General features: G+C 40.8%; 1 protein-coding gene across 8 annotated transcripts in view; it reads left to right on the top strand.

The window, feature by feature from the left end:
• The first annotated feature begins 234 nt into the window (after positions 1-234).
• myo16 (myosin XVI) overlaps positions 235-20154 on the top strand; it is a 121994-nt gene continuing 102074 nt past the window's right edge. For 5 of the 8 annotated variants that reach the window (XR_014908045.1, XM_085385684.1, XM_085385683.1 and 2 more), the window contains exon 1: positions 18411-18838. Coding sequence is in view for 4 of the 8 variants with exons in the window: in XM_085385684.1 (XP_085241810.1) it covers positions 18811-18838 (28 nt within the window). In the remaining 4 variants the exon portion in view is untranslated. Of the gene's footprint in view, positions 388-7628; positions 7869-18410; positions 18839-20154 lie in introns of those variants that run through there. The other 3 variants (XM_085385685.1, XM_085385686.1, XM_085385687.1) reach the window with 3 other exon arrangements.

The following is a 20154-nucleotide window of genomic DNA, read 5'->3' as shown; positions in this document are numbered from 1 at the left end:
CAGTTGTAATTAGAGATTTAAACTCCTGTCTTCCTCTCTTTCTGTTTTCCCTCTCTTACACAAAACCAAACTCATAAATCTCTCCCTTTCACTCTCTCTCCCTGACTTATGCTCACTCTCCCTTTCAGTTTTTCCCCTATATTCACCCAAGCAAGCACTACCCCCCCCATCCACCCGCTCTCCTTTTAACTCTCTCTCCCCCTCTCTCACTCAGATGGGATGTGAGTGGAGGATTTTAGCCTATTGGTGTAGATGTAGAGAGAGATGGGAGTTGAGTTCTCTCTGGCTTTCTCTCGCTGAGTGTTTCAGATCTCTGCAGCTGAGACCAAATTGTCTCTGGATTTTATTTGCTATCTGCACAGAACCACAGGGAGAAGCTACACTGAGGTACAGCGCTAAATGTCTATTGCTTTTCGTGTGTTGTGTTGTTTAGTGACTTCAGAGCTCCTCTGTCCCGGTCGGTCACATAAGGCCCGATGGCATACTGTTGGGTCACCGGCAAATATTTGGATGAATCAAAACTATGATTGTGAATAATTTGCCCTTTGCATGAATGGAATTTCCTAAGCGTACAAGTAATCTACAAAGGGTAAAATGCCTGCTATAGTTTGATTTGACTTAGATGTTTATACATATTTTGAGTTTCTTTTTGCTTGTAGGTATTGCCTTTGTTTGCTGTCTGTAGATCGGCCTTTGTTTCTATTCATTTTTTTTTTGTCCCTCTTGTATGCTGTTGTTTGCCTGGAGATGTTCCATGTGTGCTAACTGGCAGAGCAGAAAAAGGGAAACAGGTTTGTTGGCTTGTCAGCTGCAAACACAAACACGCAGCCCTCCAAAAAACCTTTAGGGTACTGAATGTCAACTGGGGATTGCCCCAGTTTCAGATGACCTTGGGCGACTTTCACCTAAGCTCTATGTGGTTGTGTGATGTGTACAATCAGAGCCTCTGTGTAAATATTTACAGAAAGTGAGGAAAAAAATCAGGAAAGAAAAGAGGACTATAGAGGACTGGACAGCCAGGAAAAATAGGGGTGACAATGGGTGGTGAATAGATTTTATGGAGTGTAAAGCCTTTTCTTGGTGTGACATAAGATAGCTCAGTATCCGACAAGATGATGACTCTGGCTGTGTAGAATAAAAAAACTGCTTTTGTTTCTCTGGAGCTCACAGATGGTCTTATTCAGACTGAGAGTCTACACACCCCAGTGTGTGTGTGTGTGTGTGTGTGTTTGTGAGAGAGAGAGAGAGAGAGAGAGAGAGAGAGAGAGAGAGAGAAAAGACTGAGTGCATGCGGGTTAAACTTGTTGGTGTTAAACCCTTGGGATGATATGATTCAGAGCTGTTACTAATAAACACAGTGTAAGAAAATCACTCGTGATGTACAAGGAGGTCCACTTGTTTTAGTCACAGCGTCCCTTTCAACAAGCTGTATCTGTGTCTGTGTGCTATTCCCATCTGTCCTGTTGCTCAGCCAGACTGTGGGCCTCTCTGTCTGGCAGTATCAGAGGTATCATTCTCTTTAAACTCAAAAGACTGTCTCCACCACGTTACTTTAACAGTACCATTTTTCCAGCAGTTATATTCCAGACTCTCTTTTTTTGCTGCTTCTTTTCTTTTCTCTGTGGAGCATTACTAAATGCTGTGTAATCCACACAAGGGCGCCCAGTTGCCTGTCCTGTGGTCAGCTGTTGAGCCACATGGTCTCAAGACTTAGTCACCACCCTCCCTGATAATTATAGGTTGATTTATGAGCTCGAGGAGGATGATGATGAAGAGCAGGAGAGGGTGGTGGCTGAGCAAAGACCTTTTGCTGCAAGCGAGGTTTTTGATGGATTTGCTGCTATCAGAACTCCAGTGGTGCTCAAAGAATATACAAACCACCAACTGTTTCACTCATGTAAAGTAGCCCACCAGCTGTGTTGCAATGCTGAAGCCCCATGGCTTTGACAAGATTTAAATGACACCTTTTTTGTATGATTAAGGGGCGAACCACCTTTCAAGAGAGCTCTAGGAGAGAGTGTCTGGTTCTGAAAGTCAACGTTATATAAAATGGAGAAAGGTAAAGGTAAAAGATGATGCCACCACTTAGATATCTTTTTCCTCCATCTAATAAATGAATTCAGAACTAGAGAGTCTCACTATTTCCTCACAGTACGAAGGCCCTGAGTTTGACTCCACCAAGGAGGTGGGGCCTTTTTGTGTGGAACTGACAACAACTGTTCCCTCTGAGTCTGCACGGATTCTCTCCATGTCCCAACTTCCTCCCACAGTCCAAAGACATGCATGGGGTTAGGTTGACCAAAGCCTGAATGGGAGCTTGAATGGTTGTTTGTCTTTCCATGTTAGCCCTGCAACAGACTGGTTATCTGTTTAGGGTCTGCTTGGCCTCTTGTCCTGTAACAGCTGGCGTAGGCTCCGGCACAAATTTGACCCTTGAACTGGATAAGTGAGAAGGGATGGATGGAAGGATGGATGAGTGAAACTCTGTCTTTCAACACCTCCAACTGTGAGATGGGATGATTAAACATCTTTGTCTATATTTTTTGTGCCTGTCCACCAGCTGATATCTTCATAGTTTGGAACTGCACGGTTATCACGCTCACTGAAATTCCTTGGCGTTACTCTGACAGAAAGCCTCCAAGCCTCCTTTTGAAAAACAAACAAACAAACAAAAAAATATCTTCACAGACATTGAATAGATAGATGAATTTCATGCGCCTGAGGTCAGAGGAAAGAAGGCTGACTGGGCAGGCAAAAGAGGGGGTAGAGGGGGTTCATCTGGGAATGCCATGGATTAAATTGGACTGCTGCCAGCTGTAATCCAGAGCAACTGTGCTATTTATTTGAATTATGAGTTGAGATGGAAATGTGCAATATTAGGAGTGTGCTGTAAAGAAAAGGACTGTTTACTAACATTATCAGGATTGAAAAGATTCCTGATCTATGATAATTATTTCATTATTTGTTTGTTTCTTTTGTTTGAACAACAGTAAATTCACCAAATTCCTGTATTTTCAGATTAATGACAGTTAAAAAAAAGAAATAGAGTTATTGCCCTCTCCCTTGCCAAAGCTTTACTCCAGCTATGAAACCTTGGTTGTATTCGGGTGTGCTATAATAATAGCAGCTAATAAATCCAATCAGAAATCACATTTTTCATTTTTTTGGTACTCGGCACAAATTTCCTAAAGAATTGGAAGCAAAATTTTTGGGGAAAAGTGCTTTATTCTTCATCTTATAGATCATGAGCCTGAATTGGAAAATAAGCTTGAGAATGGGATGAAACCGTCTGAAAACTGCTATTCTTATGAGTAAAACCCATAGGATTGGACAGCTGCTTCAAACAGCAGCTAAAGTTAATGACAGGTGGTGAAAAGCACTCGTGGCATCAGCAGCAGCAAAAGCGTGTTTTTAGGAGAGGAATTCCTGCAGCAAGCTTTGGATTGGATCCAAACCTTTTGTCTGAGATTTTCCCCCATCTGATGAAACAATATCATCAAAGCAGTCTGCATGGGTTCAATGCTAAACAGGTGCAGCAGCTGACACAAAGGTTGACTAAGCCCTAAGGAGATGGAGGCTGTCCTCTATGTGATCTCACTTTATATAGAAGACTTCCTCACAGTAACACATGCTGCTGGTATGTGACTGGTGGCCTTGCAGACTTTGTTTCACTTCCTATAATTGGACACTGTGTCATAAAGGGACATCAGTGTCAGGGTCGATGTCTGGGCTTGCCAGGACTTGCTTTTGCTACATGTATTTATGAATTACCTTTCATCAGCTGATCGAGTGATGAGGGTAGGATAGCTTTATCTTATGTGAAAACCACAGTTAACACTGCTGGATTCCCCCCCCCCCACAGAGAGAAAAGAACAACACATAAGTAGCCTGCAGATACTTTAATGTTATGAAGGTAATTTAGGAATGGGAGCTGAGATCGCTCGATTGTGTAACATGGCTTGGATGGTGCAGAGGGAGGATGATGAATGCATTTCTCAGCAGGAAGAAACAAGTAGGATGGAAAGAGAGGCTGCGAGAACAGCTCATGAAGTAGCTGTTTCGCTCGCCTGTCTGAAAATTGTTTGAAGGCAGGTGCGTAAAATGTGGCTACTCCATTTCTGCCATCATATGGACAAGTGGACCCTCTGCCGTTGCACATAAATAATTGTCCACCTACCAGGTTCTTTTGCCTGTAGCTACAGTGGCTGATATTAGAGCGCTGAGTGTGAGTGCATCAGCAGAGCCATGCTAATGATTTGAACAGGATTGGTTAAGTATTCCCTTTAAAAACGCCGCTTTGATCTATTCAAGGAGCCATGGGGGGAGTTTTTGCTGAGATGAAAGATAATGTCTAGCTGTGATGTTTGTGTGTCTGATTTCAAACATGTCATCACTCACATTTAACCTTAATCAAATTAAGGCATTAGCTAATGAGGCATGATGCCCCATTTGACAATGCTACAATACACTCCTACTTCCATCACGCTGATCTCCTGAAGATCCTCGTTAGACTGTTGTCCACAGAATGAAAGATCGAGGATTATCGACAGAAGTGAGGCAAAAGAAGTGAGGCAAAAAGCAGAGTGTGTGACCTAAATTCTTGAGAAAAAGGATCACTTACAGCAAAGCTGGAGTGAAATGAAGGAGAGAGGATTTGAGGTGAAGGATAATGTGTTTGGTAAAAAGAAAGTGTGGAGGAAAGGGTGATAAAAGATCCCAGTTAGTGTTATCATAATATCTGTTCATTTCTGCAGGTACAGATAAGAGGTCTGAAATGAAGGAAAACGTCTCTGTAAAGCAATGTCTCATACCATAATGTGGAAGAAATTGCTTCGGGATCATGCACATACTCCCAGAGTGTTTGTGTTAGTGCGTGTGTGTTTTAAAAGTGTGTTTTTTTATTTTTTATTTTATTGATCTTGTAATTGCATCCCTTTGTATAACTACCAATCCAAAATGTAACAACCTCTAAATCGTTCCCACCTGCCTTCTTTGTTTTTACTTTGTCTCCATGTTATAACTCCCTTACTCTCTCTTACATTTTCCAGTTGACCTTACACCAGACTACAGAGTGTGTAATTTAATTAAAGCCATAGTCGCACACGATCTGTGGCAGGAGGTGATAATAGGTAGTGCAATAAAGGATTTTAAGTACAAGCTAAGTGTTAGAAGTTCATATCATTGCCTATGTAGCCTTAGACTGAACAGCACAGGCTGGTATAGGGAAGTGATAACATTTTGTGATCACTGAGACAGTGGAATATTAAAAAGAAAACATTTCAGAGAGACTGATTAGAGGAACATTTTGCGACTTTGTGAGGGTGTCTAATCTTGTCACATGAAACACATGATAACTATTAATTAAGTAAATTAATTAAATCAGCTCATTTTTCTTGTCCCTGTTTAAGCAGTTCATTATGAAAAAAGAAATGGATTCAAATCCCTGCAAGAAAAGTCTATCTGTCACACAGCACTTGCATTCAAAGGTGTTGACCTTTATAGTAATTGGAAAACAAACTAAAATCATGTAGTCACGCTTTATGTATTACTAAAATTAGGGATAATTAAAAATAGGATTTGTTTAAGTCTTTCTTCAGATAAGTCATATGGTCTAATTTCAAATCAGCATTTAAGACTTTCAAGCTACATTACATTACAGACATATGTAGCATAAGCTAATAATAACACCATTGTTAAAACTACTACGATGGAGAAAAATTGCTATGCCTTTTTATGCCATTAGCATAAAAAAATCTTTATATTGCTTTAGTCATTGGTTGCTTACTTTAGACTTTAGATTCAAGATTTTTCAAATGTTCATTGGAAATAGTGCTAACTAGCTAATTGCATGAACAACCACAATATTGGAGGTTTGCTATTTTTCTAAAACTTCCTGAGATGTTGTTTACCCAAAATACTTAATTTGCAGCTTCTTGGGCTTTCAGCATCACAACCTCAGAACAATTACATTTATAAGTGAAAACAAGTGTGGTCATAACTACAATTTTTTTAATTTTTGTTAAGGTAAGGCAACTGGAACATTTATAATACCATGGCATCACTTGTAGCTAGGTGCTAACTTTGTCAACATAGCTAAATTCATTCTTTACCATTAAATTAGGAGTGATGGGATGTAACTGGGTGATAATGAAGTTAAACAGCAGTTTTTTTGTCTTTGTGCTAAAACTTCTGTACTGTTATTAACAAAGTCTTGGGATGATCGACAATATTGCTCTAAAAAGACAGCTAGCTTTCTAGCCTTACTTAGCCAGTTTGAGGAAATATTAAATTGGATCAACAGCAATGAGTTGTTGTGCAATATGTAAACCTTCATTTTAATGTCTTGCCCTCACTTAATGTAGGCTTATAGTATGCTTTCTGCATATGTATGTGTAAAATACAAATTCTTATTGTGCCACCTCTCAGGGTAATGGATCAGTCAATTTGTAATTTAGGTTAATTATGACAATAATTACTTTAATAAGCTCAAACAGTAGGTACTGTATTGGTGTTTGGGTAAGACCCCCATTAATTATATGAGCAGCGACTCAGAGATTAAGAGTGACAGACTAGGACTGATGCTAACAGATGGAGAGATTATCCAGGAGGAAAGCACAGGAAGCTAATTAAAAGCAGCTGATGTGTGAAGATATGCAACAAAGAGGAGATCTCCCCTTTCAGAGGTACCCTCCTCTCTCTGTATCTACTTTAAGCTTTTCTATTTTTCTTGGTATTATAATTACTTTCCCCCATGTTGCTGTCTGCTTTGTCTTTCTCATGATTACAGCCTTTCCAGTGACTGTAGATGTATGATTTTTTTTAACCATTACTGTCTCTGACTTTTAACTCCTTCCTTCTTATATGTGTTGTTGTTACATACCTTTCAGTGGCTCTCCCAGTTCTGCAGGTGAGAATTAAAGCATGTGTGCTTGGAGATGAAGGAAGATAGATTTAGAATATTAAATCAGCAGCATGGTGGGTAGGTGAGTAGAACCTAACAGTGAAATGGCTAAAATAAGGCTGTAATGGACATGTGGAAATTGTGAAAAGATGCTTTGAGAAAAAAACAAATGTTAACAAGGGGAAAATCCAAGGTCACTGTGGGGATTATTGCCAGTGCAGCTCTGTAGTAATGATGGTGATAGCCCTTAACTATTCATCACCACCACATTACAGGACTAAGTGTTTGGGTTTATGTGTGTGAGCACATTAAGGGGTTTCAGACACACCTGTGTGTGAGCATTTAACCTCCATTATATTTTTTCGGTGTGTCTGGCTCCAAAAACACAGCTCATGTCGTTCTGTTTTGTCTCCTTTGTCTGGCAGTTGGCTTTGTAGCCGGTTTCTGTCTTTATGGGTCTCCTTGGCAAACTATCCCTGTTTGGCCACAAACTCATCAGGGCACACTACATGAAGCAAATCCAGGCGCCTCCCCTCTCCTTGTCCCTCCTCCTCATTTGTCAGAGCAGCATAGTGGGGAATAGAAAGAAGGGGTGGATGATTGTGAGGCTAGGGGTGTAACTGCACCCCTCAGATGGAGTGAGTGGGCTGGGCTCAGCGAGGTCTGGAGAGGGGGAGGGACACAGAGGGAGATAGAAAGACAGATGTAAAAGAATGATCAGCTCCAAGCGGCATAGTTACCATGGCTACGGGGAAGGGGAAGAGGATGAATGAATGACATCACAGTGGCGGGGAGGTGAGAGAGTGTGAAATTGATTTGGAGCACGGGCAGGCTGCTCTCGTAGGGTTTTCGTCAGGCGGACACATTTCTCTCGCCTGCGTGCCGTGGTGTCTCCTGTGGACGAGCTCTCACTGGTGAGACTCTGCTTTTTCTCTCCTTCTAACACTTCTTGTTCATGAGCCTGATGGTGAGTGTGATTTTTGTTTTGATAACAGTATTCAGGTACTACAGCACAGAATGAGAACACGCATGCATGCGTTAAGGAGCATGGGTGTCATGTGTGTCTTTGGGAATGAAAGGAAATGCATATGGTGTGCCATGCAGTTGTCGTGGGTCTAAATATACCACGAGACACTTAGTTTAGTGTGTTATTATGGCTGGGAATGAACAGCTGATTGTGCAAGAAAGATTTCAGTGTAGCGTAAGATTTCCGTGCTGTCATGAGATCTATTTGATTACAGATTTTCACACTTTAAAGCTGTTGAGACTGCATCTGTTGTCATCTTGTTGCTGATGCTTTCAGCTGTTATGTCATTTTCATTTAGTTCCTTAAGGTCACTTCTTTGTTGCCTCTGTTTTTAGCAGCGTGAACGAGATGTTCAGAAGCCAAACCTGGTTTCTGTTCAGAAAGCACCTCAGCGGCGGAGCTGTGGAGCTTTTCCACCAATGGAGAGTGAACTTGACTCTTAATTTATGGGTGGTCTTTCTTAGCAGTGCACCAATGTGCTGCGAGTCCGTTGGCAAAGCTGGCTTTGTGATTAATGAGGAAGTTGACCTGTATTGACCCCTGAGAGACAAACAGACAGAGTTGAAGGGCAGGGGCTGGAGGTCACAGTAAAGTCAATCAAAGTCCTTGCTCAGTTTCTCTTCCTGTTGGTCAGCATCCAGAATGGTGACATATAACAGATTACATTAGTGATCAAAGGATCAACATTAAGTGATTTTGAAAGCATAATCCATTATCCACGCACACTGGTCCACAATTTTGTTGTAATATGCGTAGTCCAGATGGTTTGTTTCACATCTATTCAGCTGTTACGTGTGTGCTGTCTATTCTTGTCTGGAGAGAATATGCAAAGAGGTACAGTGCATTAGCAATGATCCTTAACAGATAGTATTGTATAATTCAGCCACTGAATGTAATAGTTTAGAAGCAAAAGGAAGAATACTGTACTTAGTTATAAAAACAGCAGGAAAGGCTGAATTCCCCAGACAATATGCCTGTCCGGCATCAGCACTGTTGTTAGGCTCAGGGCATCAATTATGAATAAAGAGAGGATGAATATACATGAGGCTCTTTCAGACAGTTTAATGTGAAACTGATAAAACTGTCACTGGGATATGCAGACAACTATACCGTAGATGTGGGTCACACTGTGTTTCTATGTGTTAAAGATGAAATGATATAAACATTTCAAATCACAGTTATAGTGACCAAAAGGATCGTGGTTATTAACGCAGTCACGGTGTGGTTTGAATGTGTCGGATAAGTTTAATGTTTTTTACGAAACCAAAAAGTTTCCTCGGTTCAGGTCTGTGCAGTTTATTTTGTGTATTTTGTGTCATTCTGTAGGACATCTGAAAGTGCGAGATGGACCCTTCAGCCCATTTATTCAAAATCTATTTTTAACAAAAGAAACAACTGAGCAACCACAGAACAAAAGAGCAAAGCAAACAAAACAAACACTTCTCTAAATCAAAACATGGAAATCCATACGCTTCAAAAACATGTTTTCATAAAGAGAAAAAAGAGAATCGCATGTGTGAAAGCCACATCGTCTTTTACAGTGTTGCAGTCTGCCTTTGCCTTCATGCCAAATTCCTTTGATGTTTTTACAAACACAGCGAGACAGTGTTTTTTAGCCTCTTATAGAATATGAACCTTTATTGTTTTCCATTTATTTTTTATTTTCTTTAGCATGTGCATTAACACCATCTACGCTTTTACATAAAGAGTTGTTAAGACACACACTGTAGGTAAATGATGGATGTAGCTTGTGCATCTAAAAAGTCAAGGTACTGAGGATACAGCTTAAACCTTCATACTTTCTAAAGGCCAGCAGGTGGCATCTCTGCTAACTGGAAAAAGAAGACAGAATCAATCAAGATTGTGAGGATCTAAAATGTTGGGCTCAAATGAATGGGTGACATCATGGTGACTAGATGGACCTCATTTATATACAGTCTATAGGCTCACCGGATGGGAGTAGCTAGTATGGATGTTAAGGTGCTCCACTGCAGACAGTATACAGTTGTGCTGTCAGTCTCTTTTAGGTCATTTTAAAAGTTCACCTGAGTGAGTGTGAGGCTGCCGGCATTCTGGAAAGCATCACCTGAGACAGAATGCTTGCCCATGAAGGATGTCCAATCACTCGCTCTGAACACAAAACTGCCCGGTAGCAAAACAGTACCTAAGATAGTGCTTTTGTTTCAGTGTTGTGAGCAGATAATCTGAAGTCAGATCTAGGCCATCCCACTCTGTTACTGCATGTTTTCTTGTGTCACTTACACAGTGTCTTTAGGTTTTTTTCAATACCTTGCTCCTAACTTTGGGTCTTCTCTGTTTATGACTACTACAAAGAAGTAAGAGTATGGTGGTTGCTTAGCAACATGAAGAGTTGTGCCTATACTGTACCTGGGTGATATAAGCATATTTATTGTGTAGCCTGCAGTCTACAGTTCCTCGTTGGGTTTAGCTTTGGAGAGAAATCAGATTACTGGATAACTCTGACATATTGTTAGTTTATGTTGTGGGAAGCTGCAGATGACTGACTGCTGACAGTAATCCTGAAACCTACACAGTGAGCTTAAAATAAAATTACACCTACAAACTTGGTAATGCAGTATTAGCTTATCAGCATGGTGGTGGCATGTCTCCATAATAATATTAGAAATAATAATAAGTTATCATGTCATCATTTAAAATATGATTGATTTATTAGATATATGATGCTTCTTCTTGCATTCATTTTACTTGGATAGCGGCAAAAGCAGCAAAGTTGGTGGGATTTGGTTCTTTCACAGGATTCTGTGTAGTGCAGCGGAGCTGTTTGTGCAATGAAAACAGACAATTTCTTGATCAAAATGTAATTTTTTGTGTGTGTGTCTTTTTTGTTTATCCTTAATGACAAAAAGTGAATCAACCAGTACTTTTTCTTTATCGTCTTTACTGACAGAATTACAGTATGTAACGCTATTGTGTTGTGTCGGCTGATCGGTTAACAGAGACAAATAACGAGTTTTTGTGGAGCATCATGATTGCTGCAGCATATTTATGTGATCATACTGACATATTTACATAGTGACTTGGACAGTTCTCTTATAAACTGACTCACTCTGTCTCTCTCTTTGTCATATAATCTCTGTTCCACACATTTGTATGTTCCACACAAAAGGCCTGTTCACTGCAGGAACTTCTGTAAAAGCTCCTGCAGTGAACAGGCCTTTTGTGTTCTTCTCAAGATTTACAAAGATTTGAATACTACTGTATTTAATCCATCTCAGTTGGCTACTCTAACTTGTGTGTGAATGGGTGTGTTAGAAGCACAACACACAAATATAGCTGCACAGATTTCTTCTCATTACTTTTATGGTAGACTTACAGCTTCCATTTAAGCTGTTTTGCAAGAGTAGAGTGAAATGCAAAATTTGTTAACAAACATGGAAATGGTTCAAGAAGCAACTTGATTAGATTTGCATTAAACTGGTGAAGCTTCCGGACTATAATTATGCTGTGGTTGTTAATAGTGCAATCACACTAGGGGAAACAGTGGTTGGAGAATGCAGTAAGACCCAACTTTTTGAAGCTGTGAGCCATGAACTTGCTGCCTCTGAAATGGTTGCTTCAAAGATCTGTGGACGCTCACAGTCAGCTGCAATAAAACGACAACAAGCTATGGTATCATTGTGCTATCAGTTAGAGATGAGTTACATGCAATCTGTATGCAATACAGGCAAAACAGGTCACCTTCCACCAGCTGACCTGTGTGATCGCTCAGAGTTTGTGTATGTCACATGTTCAGCCTCTGGGTGACCAGCTGGTCAACGCAACTACCTGTAATCGGTCACCAATACCAAAAACGTTTGATGCAATCAGGCAACCATTGATTTTCCTTATATACAAGAAGGTTGCTGTCCTATTTACAATCTATTTTCCTATTGTGCCTGCAACACAATAGTATCCATGTTATTATTCCCTGTATTTCATTGGAATCACAGCTGTCTTTTTCCATCTCCTTTTTTTACTTCTACACTCCTGCTGTCAGTTTAAAGTCAGTTACGTAACATGAAATTATGATATAATTATAAAAGACTTCAACTGGAGTGAACAAAAGGTGCGGTCTTTTTAGAAATGGACTCCTTTCCTTCAATCTGATCGCATCTCAAAGTGACAGCCTGTCACTTTTTCAGTAAAAGTCTGTTTTGTAAAATGTGTTTGTTTACTTAAAGTAGTCGCATGATGCATGTGATGTAGCGTCGGCCAGTGCGTTAATATATATCCTGGAGGTTTGTGTGTGTAGCCCTACCCGCTCTGTATCATTGCCAAAAAACAGCTGGTCAAGCGTTGTTGTGCATGCGCAGTAGAGTGTGCACAGTGTGTGTGTTTGTGCACATTCGCTCAGATACACAGCAGGCATCTTATGGAACATTAGTACTTCAATTTAAACAGCTGTGTGTAGCATGATAACATAAAGCTGAATGGTGATGTAGATTAGTAGATGAAGCCAACTGCGCGTGAGTCACTGTGAGTCACTCACACAGTGACTCACGAGTAAGACGCCAGTCACTCATTCAGCTGGGAAAGATTGAGAGCAGGTGAGAGTAGGATGCTGTTTCTTCACTAAGTGCTGCTTGACTTGGAGCTGTTCACATGTTTGCTTGTACTTTTCTTTTATTTGTCTGGTTATTGATTGTCTCTTGCCGAAGCTTTGTGTTCCCGCGTTTGTTTGTTGTGCCAGCTGCTTGGCGCTGGGAGGATAAACAAAGTCAGAGCGAGAACTGGACTCTCTTCCAGTTTTAGGGATTGCGTAGTGGGGGAGAGGAGGGAAAGGGAGGGATTTAGAGAGAGACTCATAATTACAGGCAGAAAGCGAAGCCTGCACGAGAGGAGAGAATCTAACTCATAAGTTATTAATTGTTATAGCTCTCATCTGTCTCTGCCTTTGTCATGTACTAATTTATGTAATTTGTCTTTCAAGTCCTCCTCACTCTGACAGTTTTTTCCCTCGCCTTTCTCATGTTTCTCTCTCGTTCTTTCTTTCTTCTTCTGGCCAGCAGTGATAATGAACTGTATCAGTCTTTCAGCAATCAACGGACTAGATGATGCTGAAGTGATTACTGCAGTCTTTTGTCATTTGTTGACTCTTAAACTGTGAAATTACAAACAATCCTGTTTACATGGCTGCCACTTTAGTCCAGCCAACCTATGCCTCAATGTCAAAATAAAAAATAGCTGCATGAATCTTCATCAACCACTTAATCAGAATTTTCTTTTGTCTTGATTGTCAGTTTCTTTGGCGAGAGAATTACACTTTCAGAGTGGGGAGCTTTTTACCATATTTGAGGGCGTATCGAGCTGACTGATCTCCCAAACAGATCGTGTTTGTCTTTATAACTGCCTACAGTCATGATACAACTGTAGCTGAATAATAAATTAATGGGGATGACACACGTGATTGGCAGGGAGCTCCAAAGCAGATTGCAGGTCTTGTCACACTGGTGGGTGACCGTTTCAGATCTTTGAAACAAACAAGTCGTCATACGGGTTTGAACATTACTATAAACATTTTATTTAATGGCTGATTCATGTAATCACTCAGAAAATGCCTGAATTTTGGTGTTGACAGCAAAGCAAAGCATTTTTATGTGCCTTCCTTTGAAGAAAAAAATTGCTTTTTGCTTTTTATTTTTATTTTTTTACAAAAAATGTTTCCATTTTCAAAACTGTTTCATCTATGATTTCTTTTCTTTCTGGCAAAAAATAAGTTGCTCTTCTATACAAAACCAGCTGATTAGTCACTAGCAGGTGAAAATCAAAAGGTTTGTTATTTTGCATCGTATACCTGTGTGTTCATAAAATACTCCAGCAAAACAATTCAGAAAACAAGATTCAGCATAGTGTGATCCAGCAACTGAACACAACAGGCATTATTTTGTTTGTGCTTGTTAGTTTAAAAATGAATGGGTCAAAGATGAAATTGCCTGCCATGTCTGAAGCCCATAAATCTGATTTATAAGAACATGCAATTCTGCAGTTGTGACTGTTAGGTCAGTGCCTGGGAGCTGCTGAAGCTCACAGGCTCAGCATAGCTTGTTAACACCTGTCTGTTATTGAGTCACCCTGGCATAGCTGACTGGTACTGGGACTGATACCATTTTACCTTCATCTGTTCGACCTCTGTTCATCATTGTATATTCAATTTGTTTTCCACTAATGCACTGTGACAGGCCGCAATGTCCTTGAAATAATTGATGCAACCTTTTATGTCACTGATGCATAGTAACAAACTATCCAATGAAACAAAGTGGTGCTTTAGTAAGACTAGTAACAGGACAAATGAGAGAGGATAATGCTGTTTGACCTCTTTTCTGCATTTATAGGTAGTTTCTCTGTGATCTGCAGCATTGTGCAGAGAAATGCTTAAATCTTCCCCCTGCAGGCAGCAATCCACCTTAGAATTAACTAACATTGATGCTATGTTATTAACTGGTATTAAGAATATTAGATAGTCTGCCATTTAATTTAAACCTGGCTTGAGCTGCTACTGTGTAATGATCAGATTGCACAATTATTCAGTTTAGAAGGTGATTCAAAAAGATTTAACACATAATGTGTGTGGCTTAGGAAATATTAGTGTAGTTATTAGTTCAGTAATTTGTCAGTTGTATTAGTGTAGCTGTTTGCATTGCCAATGAATATACGTTGACCTTTTTGATTACATTTGAGTGTAAATTGGCATGTACTCTGTCAACACCAATATTGATACTAATACTAATCTTACCATAAAACCTGCATAAAAAATATAATTCTGACAGCAGATTGTAAGAGTACACACAGAATACAGAGAGAAAAATATAGAAAGCTTGGGCAGTATGTTAAAAATTGTCTACTGGCCACCATCAACAACAGACAGTTGCAGTTTTTTGATACATGTGCAGTGCCACCCACTCCCGCATGCATGCACATGCATGAATGAGCTTGCCGCAAAAAAAAAAAAAAAAAAACTCACATACTTGGGATTATTTTTGTATTAGACCACACAAACGTGATAGACTGAGGCACCAGATGGTAAACCCTGACAACATTTGGTCGCTGAAGAGAAAAGTGTGAAAAATGTGTACTCCCAGATTGGCTGGCCAGAAGTTACTGGAAGTTGCTGGTTGATGCTGAGTAAAATCAGTCACAGAGAGGGTCCTGCACCAAAAACTTCTTTGTGATTGCTTTGGCCACTAGCAGAATGCTCGAGTCACCTGTAATTTGCTGGGAAGAGGCCAACTTGTCCACAAACACTTTCTAACTGAGTAGAAGTGAAACTTGAAAAAAACGGTTACCGGAAAAAGAGCCTTTTCACTTTCAAAGGAAAGGTTGCACCTATTGAAACATGCTGGCTTTAGCAGTAAGCAGCTCTAAATTTGAAGGTAGAAATTCTCAGATTCCAGTTTGTGACACACTTTCTCAGGTTTCGCTACCTCTCTGTGGTGGTTGTAGACAGATCTTCCGTTAAAACTATGGGTGACTACAGCAGTCTGTTAGCAAGCAAAGCAGTGGGGAGTATAGCAACCACTCACAACTAGTGGGGAATAATTGTTTTTCCCTAGGGACCAGTGGTTGCCAGGAGGTCACCAACCAGTCTCTAGGAACTAGATGAAGAACACCTTGAAGCTTCTGAATGAACAAACAGATGGGGTTAACAAATATCATTAAGCTAATGGTGATGTGCACCAAGTTAGCAGCTAGCTTGTCTATTATGGATTGAGCTAGCTTCTTAGCTCAATCCATAATAGTCTCAATCAGTGTCTCCACTGTCGTTCTCCACAACCTAAAGGAAGAATCTTGCTCCAGTATTCATCAATTGTGCTCTACAAGTTAATTATTTTTCATGCCCTCACAGCACAAGTCGGCAATGGGCTCGACCAATTGTCATGAACAATTATGACCAAACCTAATATAGAGGATTTTAAATTGAATCCTGAATGAAGAAAGTACTGTCAGTAGCACAATTACCATAAATTAAAAATGATACCAATGTAAGAAAAACAGGACAGATTAGCAAAATGATAATAACACTTTGTGCAGTGAAAAAAATCAACAAAACAGAACAAAAAAATATGATTGCAAGGTGTTAAACAGATCATTTAAAAAAATACACGAAATAGCAAATTATGTTTGGTGTATGTTTACTTGAGCACCTTGTGTCAATAGCATGATACAATATATGGGATTGTAAGTAGCTGGAACGGATTTACACAAATAAATCTATCAAATGGAAATGAGAAATACTGAATTCACAGTCTCCTTTAATATATAATACCTCAAGTGCTAAGTGCCTTTGGCTTTGCCTTTATTAGGAACCTTTCCTGCACCTTGGATCCGTCACCACTGAACTCAGTTGAAGAGATCACACTTAAAAACAAATGTACTCACTCTCTAGGATGTCAAGCACAAAATTCATGGTGGTAACACAGTTGCAGCATTGATTGACAGCTGAGGGTGATGATGGCAGAGTGACCGCTGTGTCAAAGTGAATGAAATTTATGATCTGTGCATCAAACGCTGCCTTAGTGAAAACCTGTCAGTGCTGCACAGAAGAAGAAGAGAGCCTCAGTCTCTACCAGAAACAGCATGTGCTACACTGTGAGTGACTTTGAAACAATAAAGACATAGATAGTGCCAAGAAAACAGATTGTGGATAGTTACACAAGTGACTGCAGCCGTGCTTTCCTTTGACAGAGATTTAGATGGCTGTTATATACAATGGAGTCCTTACATCTGTTGTTTTTATCTCTTTTCTTCACTCTATCTCGCTGCTTACTTGTGGCTGCAGAGAGATAGAAATTATCATTACGTGTCAACAATTTATTGTCCTGTCTCTGTTGCCACAGACTTCCCTTCTAGGGTGATGTCTCACTTTGAAACTCTGTTTTACAGTACCTCATGTTCCAGTTTTCCAGCAAGCCACCGCTTTCTGATATGGCATCTTAAGTCTCTATTACTGCAGGCGCAGATAACATGCGCCATTAATGCTTAAAGACATTTAGATGGGAACGCATGACATTCCCCTGTCAGAATGTACTGTTGTGCGATCTCCATTTCAAAAGTGATAATGGGATAGTCATTGTGTTATCCCAAAAACACTTTACTACTTGGCTTGCAAGTGCAGTAAAGATGTGAATTTGTCTGTTGTCTCTGTGTTTGTGTGCAAACACATGTAGCAGTACGATTGAATTACTCTGCATAGTGCAGTCTTTGCACACACTTGAACACAGGCACCTGATTTTACTCCGGTAGTTGTTGTAGTAGTTGCTCAAGCTGTACTTTGCATACGATGCAGCGAGCAGTTGCTTTGACCTGATTTCCTATGACAGGAATTACTCGAGTATCCAGTCTGACACACATACACACAAATCTAACTCCCAGTGTGTCTTTTCTTTTCCCCCAGTCTCTTTCAAGTTTGCTCTGTTACTCCTCACTGTTCGCCACCAACGCGGAGTGAACCTCACCTGCTTCTCACGTGCTTTAATCCCATCTCTGCTCGCTCATATTTGACAGCGATTGTGCCTCAAAATCTCACACGGGAAAATCAGCATGCTGTTCAGGCTGTAGATGTGTAAGCGCCACGCCACAGATTTCTAAAACGTGCGTCGCAATCCAGATTGATTCACACACTGCACACCCTGTTAACCTCTACTACTATCATCCATTTTTTTTAAGTGTGTTTCAGCTTCTCTCTGTTCTTGTTCTCGCTGTGTCTCTTCTTCCTCCTTCTTTCTCACATTCCCATCCTGCACAAATCCCTTTTTAACACAAAGCTTAGTAAATGCAAATCAGCCTTAAAGGACAAAATCATAGAGCTCGCCCTACAGACACACATAGTTCATATTGCACCATGCCCTGTGGTTTGTTGCTGCATGATAAGTGCATTATAGTGGCGTCTAAACGTACTGCGCTCAAGCTCCAACGTTCTATAAACTATCTTTATCGGTAGTAAATTTGAGGCTAGTTTAAGACCGCTGATGAACACTTAACCTGTCACCACACCAAAAGCCGCACTGCAGCAGCTTCGCCTCTCTTTCTCTCTATGTCTTTAGCTGTCCTATCAAATTTAACACTCCCCTCTCTTTTTGCCTCTTGCTTATTTTTCTTTCTCTTGCTCCCCCTGCTGTGTCTGCAATTCTTCAGTTTAATCAAACAGCCCTCCTCACAATCTGTCTGTCTCGCTCTCTCTGCGTTATATCTATAATATAGCTCAATGGATCCTTTCTTGCCGCCTTTTTTTTTTTTTTTTGGGCTGAGAAGGTAGAGGATAGTCCAAAGAAGCGTGCATCTGTATGAGTCACTGCATATGTGTGTGTGTGAAGAAAACCAGGAGGGGGGTGTGTAAGGAGGCGAAGAGCATTGCGTCATTGGGGGTGTGTTGAACAGGAGGTGGGCTGAGCCGGCTGCCAGTCAGTGACGCCAGTGGAGCACGTGTGTTGGCTATGGCTGGGAAGACGTTGTGCAGTGGTTATCCGGCTGTAGGCGAGAAGAGCTAGAACCAGCCGCAGCTCCGTGTTGCCGAAGGGGTGACCGAGAGAGTGCATGTCTGTGTGTGTGTGTGTGTGTGTGTGTGTGAGAGTGTGTGTGAGAAAGCGAGAGATGAACTGTATGCATGTAGATGCTGCATGAGCTGCAACCGGAGCTGCTACTGGTGGTGGTGAATAATGCAGACAGGGGAACAGAGTTTGGATAGCATGCAGTGAGCCAGATTAATAATGTATCGTGCCGGTTATGAGCTCTGCTTTAGTTAGTTTTTCTGGAACCTGTAGCTGCCTACTATCTGCCTGCTTTCCTCACTCACTGACTCCCCCGCATACCTTTCTGCCTGCCTGCCTTCCTACCTGACTGTTGGACTGTCTGACTTGCTCAGAAAATGTCTCACTACCATTTCATCAAATGTTGTAAGTAGCCATTCAGCAGTTCTATATTTATGCATGCAAGTAGACTTGTCAGCCATGGGTGTGTGTCTGTTGCATTAGCACTTACTGTATGTTCAAGCTGCCATACTGTATGAGTTCACATGCTTAAGAATTCTGGTCATTTGCTGCAGACGCAGCAGCGGTGTGGTCTAAACTTCAAATGGGTATTTGTGCCCCCCCCGTGTGTGTGTGTGTGTGTGTGTGTGTGTGTGTGTGTGTGTGTGTGTGTGTGTTCGTGCAGTAAGTGGGTGTGTGAGCTTGCTGCAGAGAGCTGCTGCAGATGAGTGAAGTTGACCAGTGAATGCGGCAGGTAGCAGCAAAACGAAGGAAAGGAAGATGAAGTAAAGCCACAAAGATGCAGCTCCCACGAGTGTCTGGCATATTCACGTCACACTAACAGACTCACAGAGAGAAAGTGGTTTCAAGGAGAGAAAGACAGATGGAGAGAAAACTGATGGTGGTTTAGAGGAGCACGGGAGAGAGGGAGGGGATGGCATTATTGGGAAATGGATGGAAGGAGTGACATAAGGAATGTGGCCAAATTTTGAGTGATAGATGCAAATATTTGAGAGGCAACAGCAATGAAGACCGGAAAAAGGGAGAATATAGGAGGAAAGATAATTGAGTGCTATGATAGAGGTGATGCAGGCTGTCAAAGTCTCTCCTTCACTCTAAGAACCCACCTCACCTCTTAATCATCCACATCCCCTCTCCTACATATCCTGCATATTTATGGTGTCTGCAGCTTATAGACACCATAAATGTGAGTTTGTGTGCATTTAACTGTATATGTGTATGTGTGGTATTTTGCAATTTACAACCTCCTGCAATGGTGTTTGTGTTATTAGCCAAAGCCTGCTGGAGCCTGCATGGGATGCTCTACATTTAATCAATAACTGATAGCTTGGAGATGGGATGGCAGAAGAAGAAAGCTCGCGCTTTCTTTCCCTGTCTCTCTCTCTCTCTCTCTCTCTCTGCATATCCACTTAATCCATATCCCAGATTCATTCAGACCCATTTCCGATTAGTCCTTTCCTGGTCTGATGTATTTGTCCACAACCATTCATCACATAGTAGCAAGAGTCAGTGTATCTTGTTATTTTGACCACTTAGTGCAGACGTTATGTCCTAATATTTGAAAATAAATTGCAGGTTATTAAAAGGTGATGTGATGTGCACGAAATTTTATGTGGAAAGTGAAGTGCACCTTACTAGAAGCTGAACAAAAATGTTCAGTTTCTAGTGATATACTCTCCTCGTATTTAGCCTATTTTTATACCCATCTATCTTACATGCTT

This window comes from Rhamphochromis longiceps, linkage group LG16 (genome assembly GCF_057381845.1).
Source record: "Rhamphochromis longiceps isolate RC_006_pf linkage group LG16, R_longiceps_female_GT1.1, whole genome shotgun sequence".
NCBI lineage: Eukaryota > Metazoa > Chordata > Actinopteri > Cichliformes > Cichlidae > Rhamphochromis > Rhamphochromis longiceps.
The sequence above is the reverse complement of the archived record's forward strand: the minus strand, read 5'-3'. Positions and strand labels throughout refer to the sequence as shown.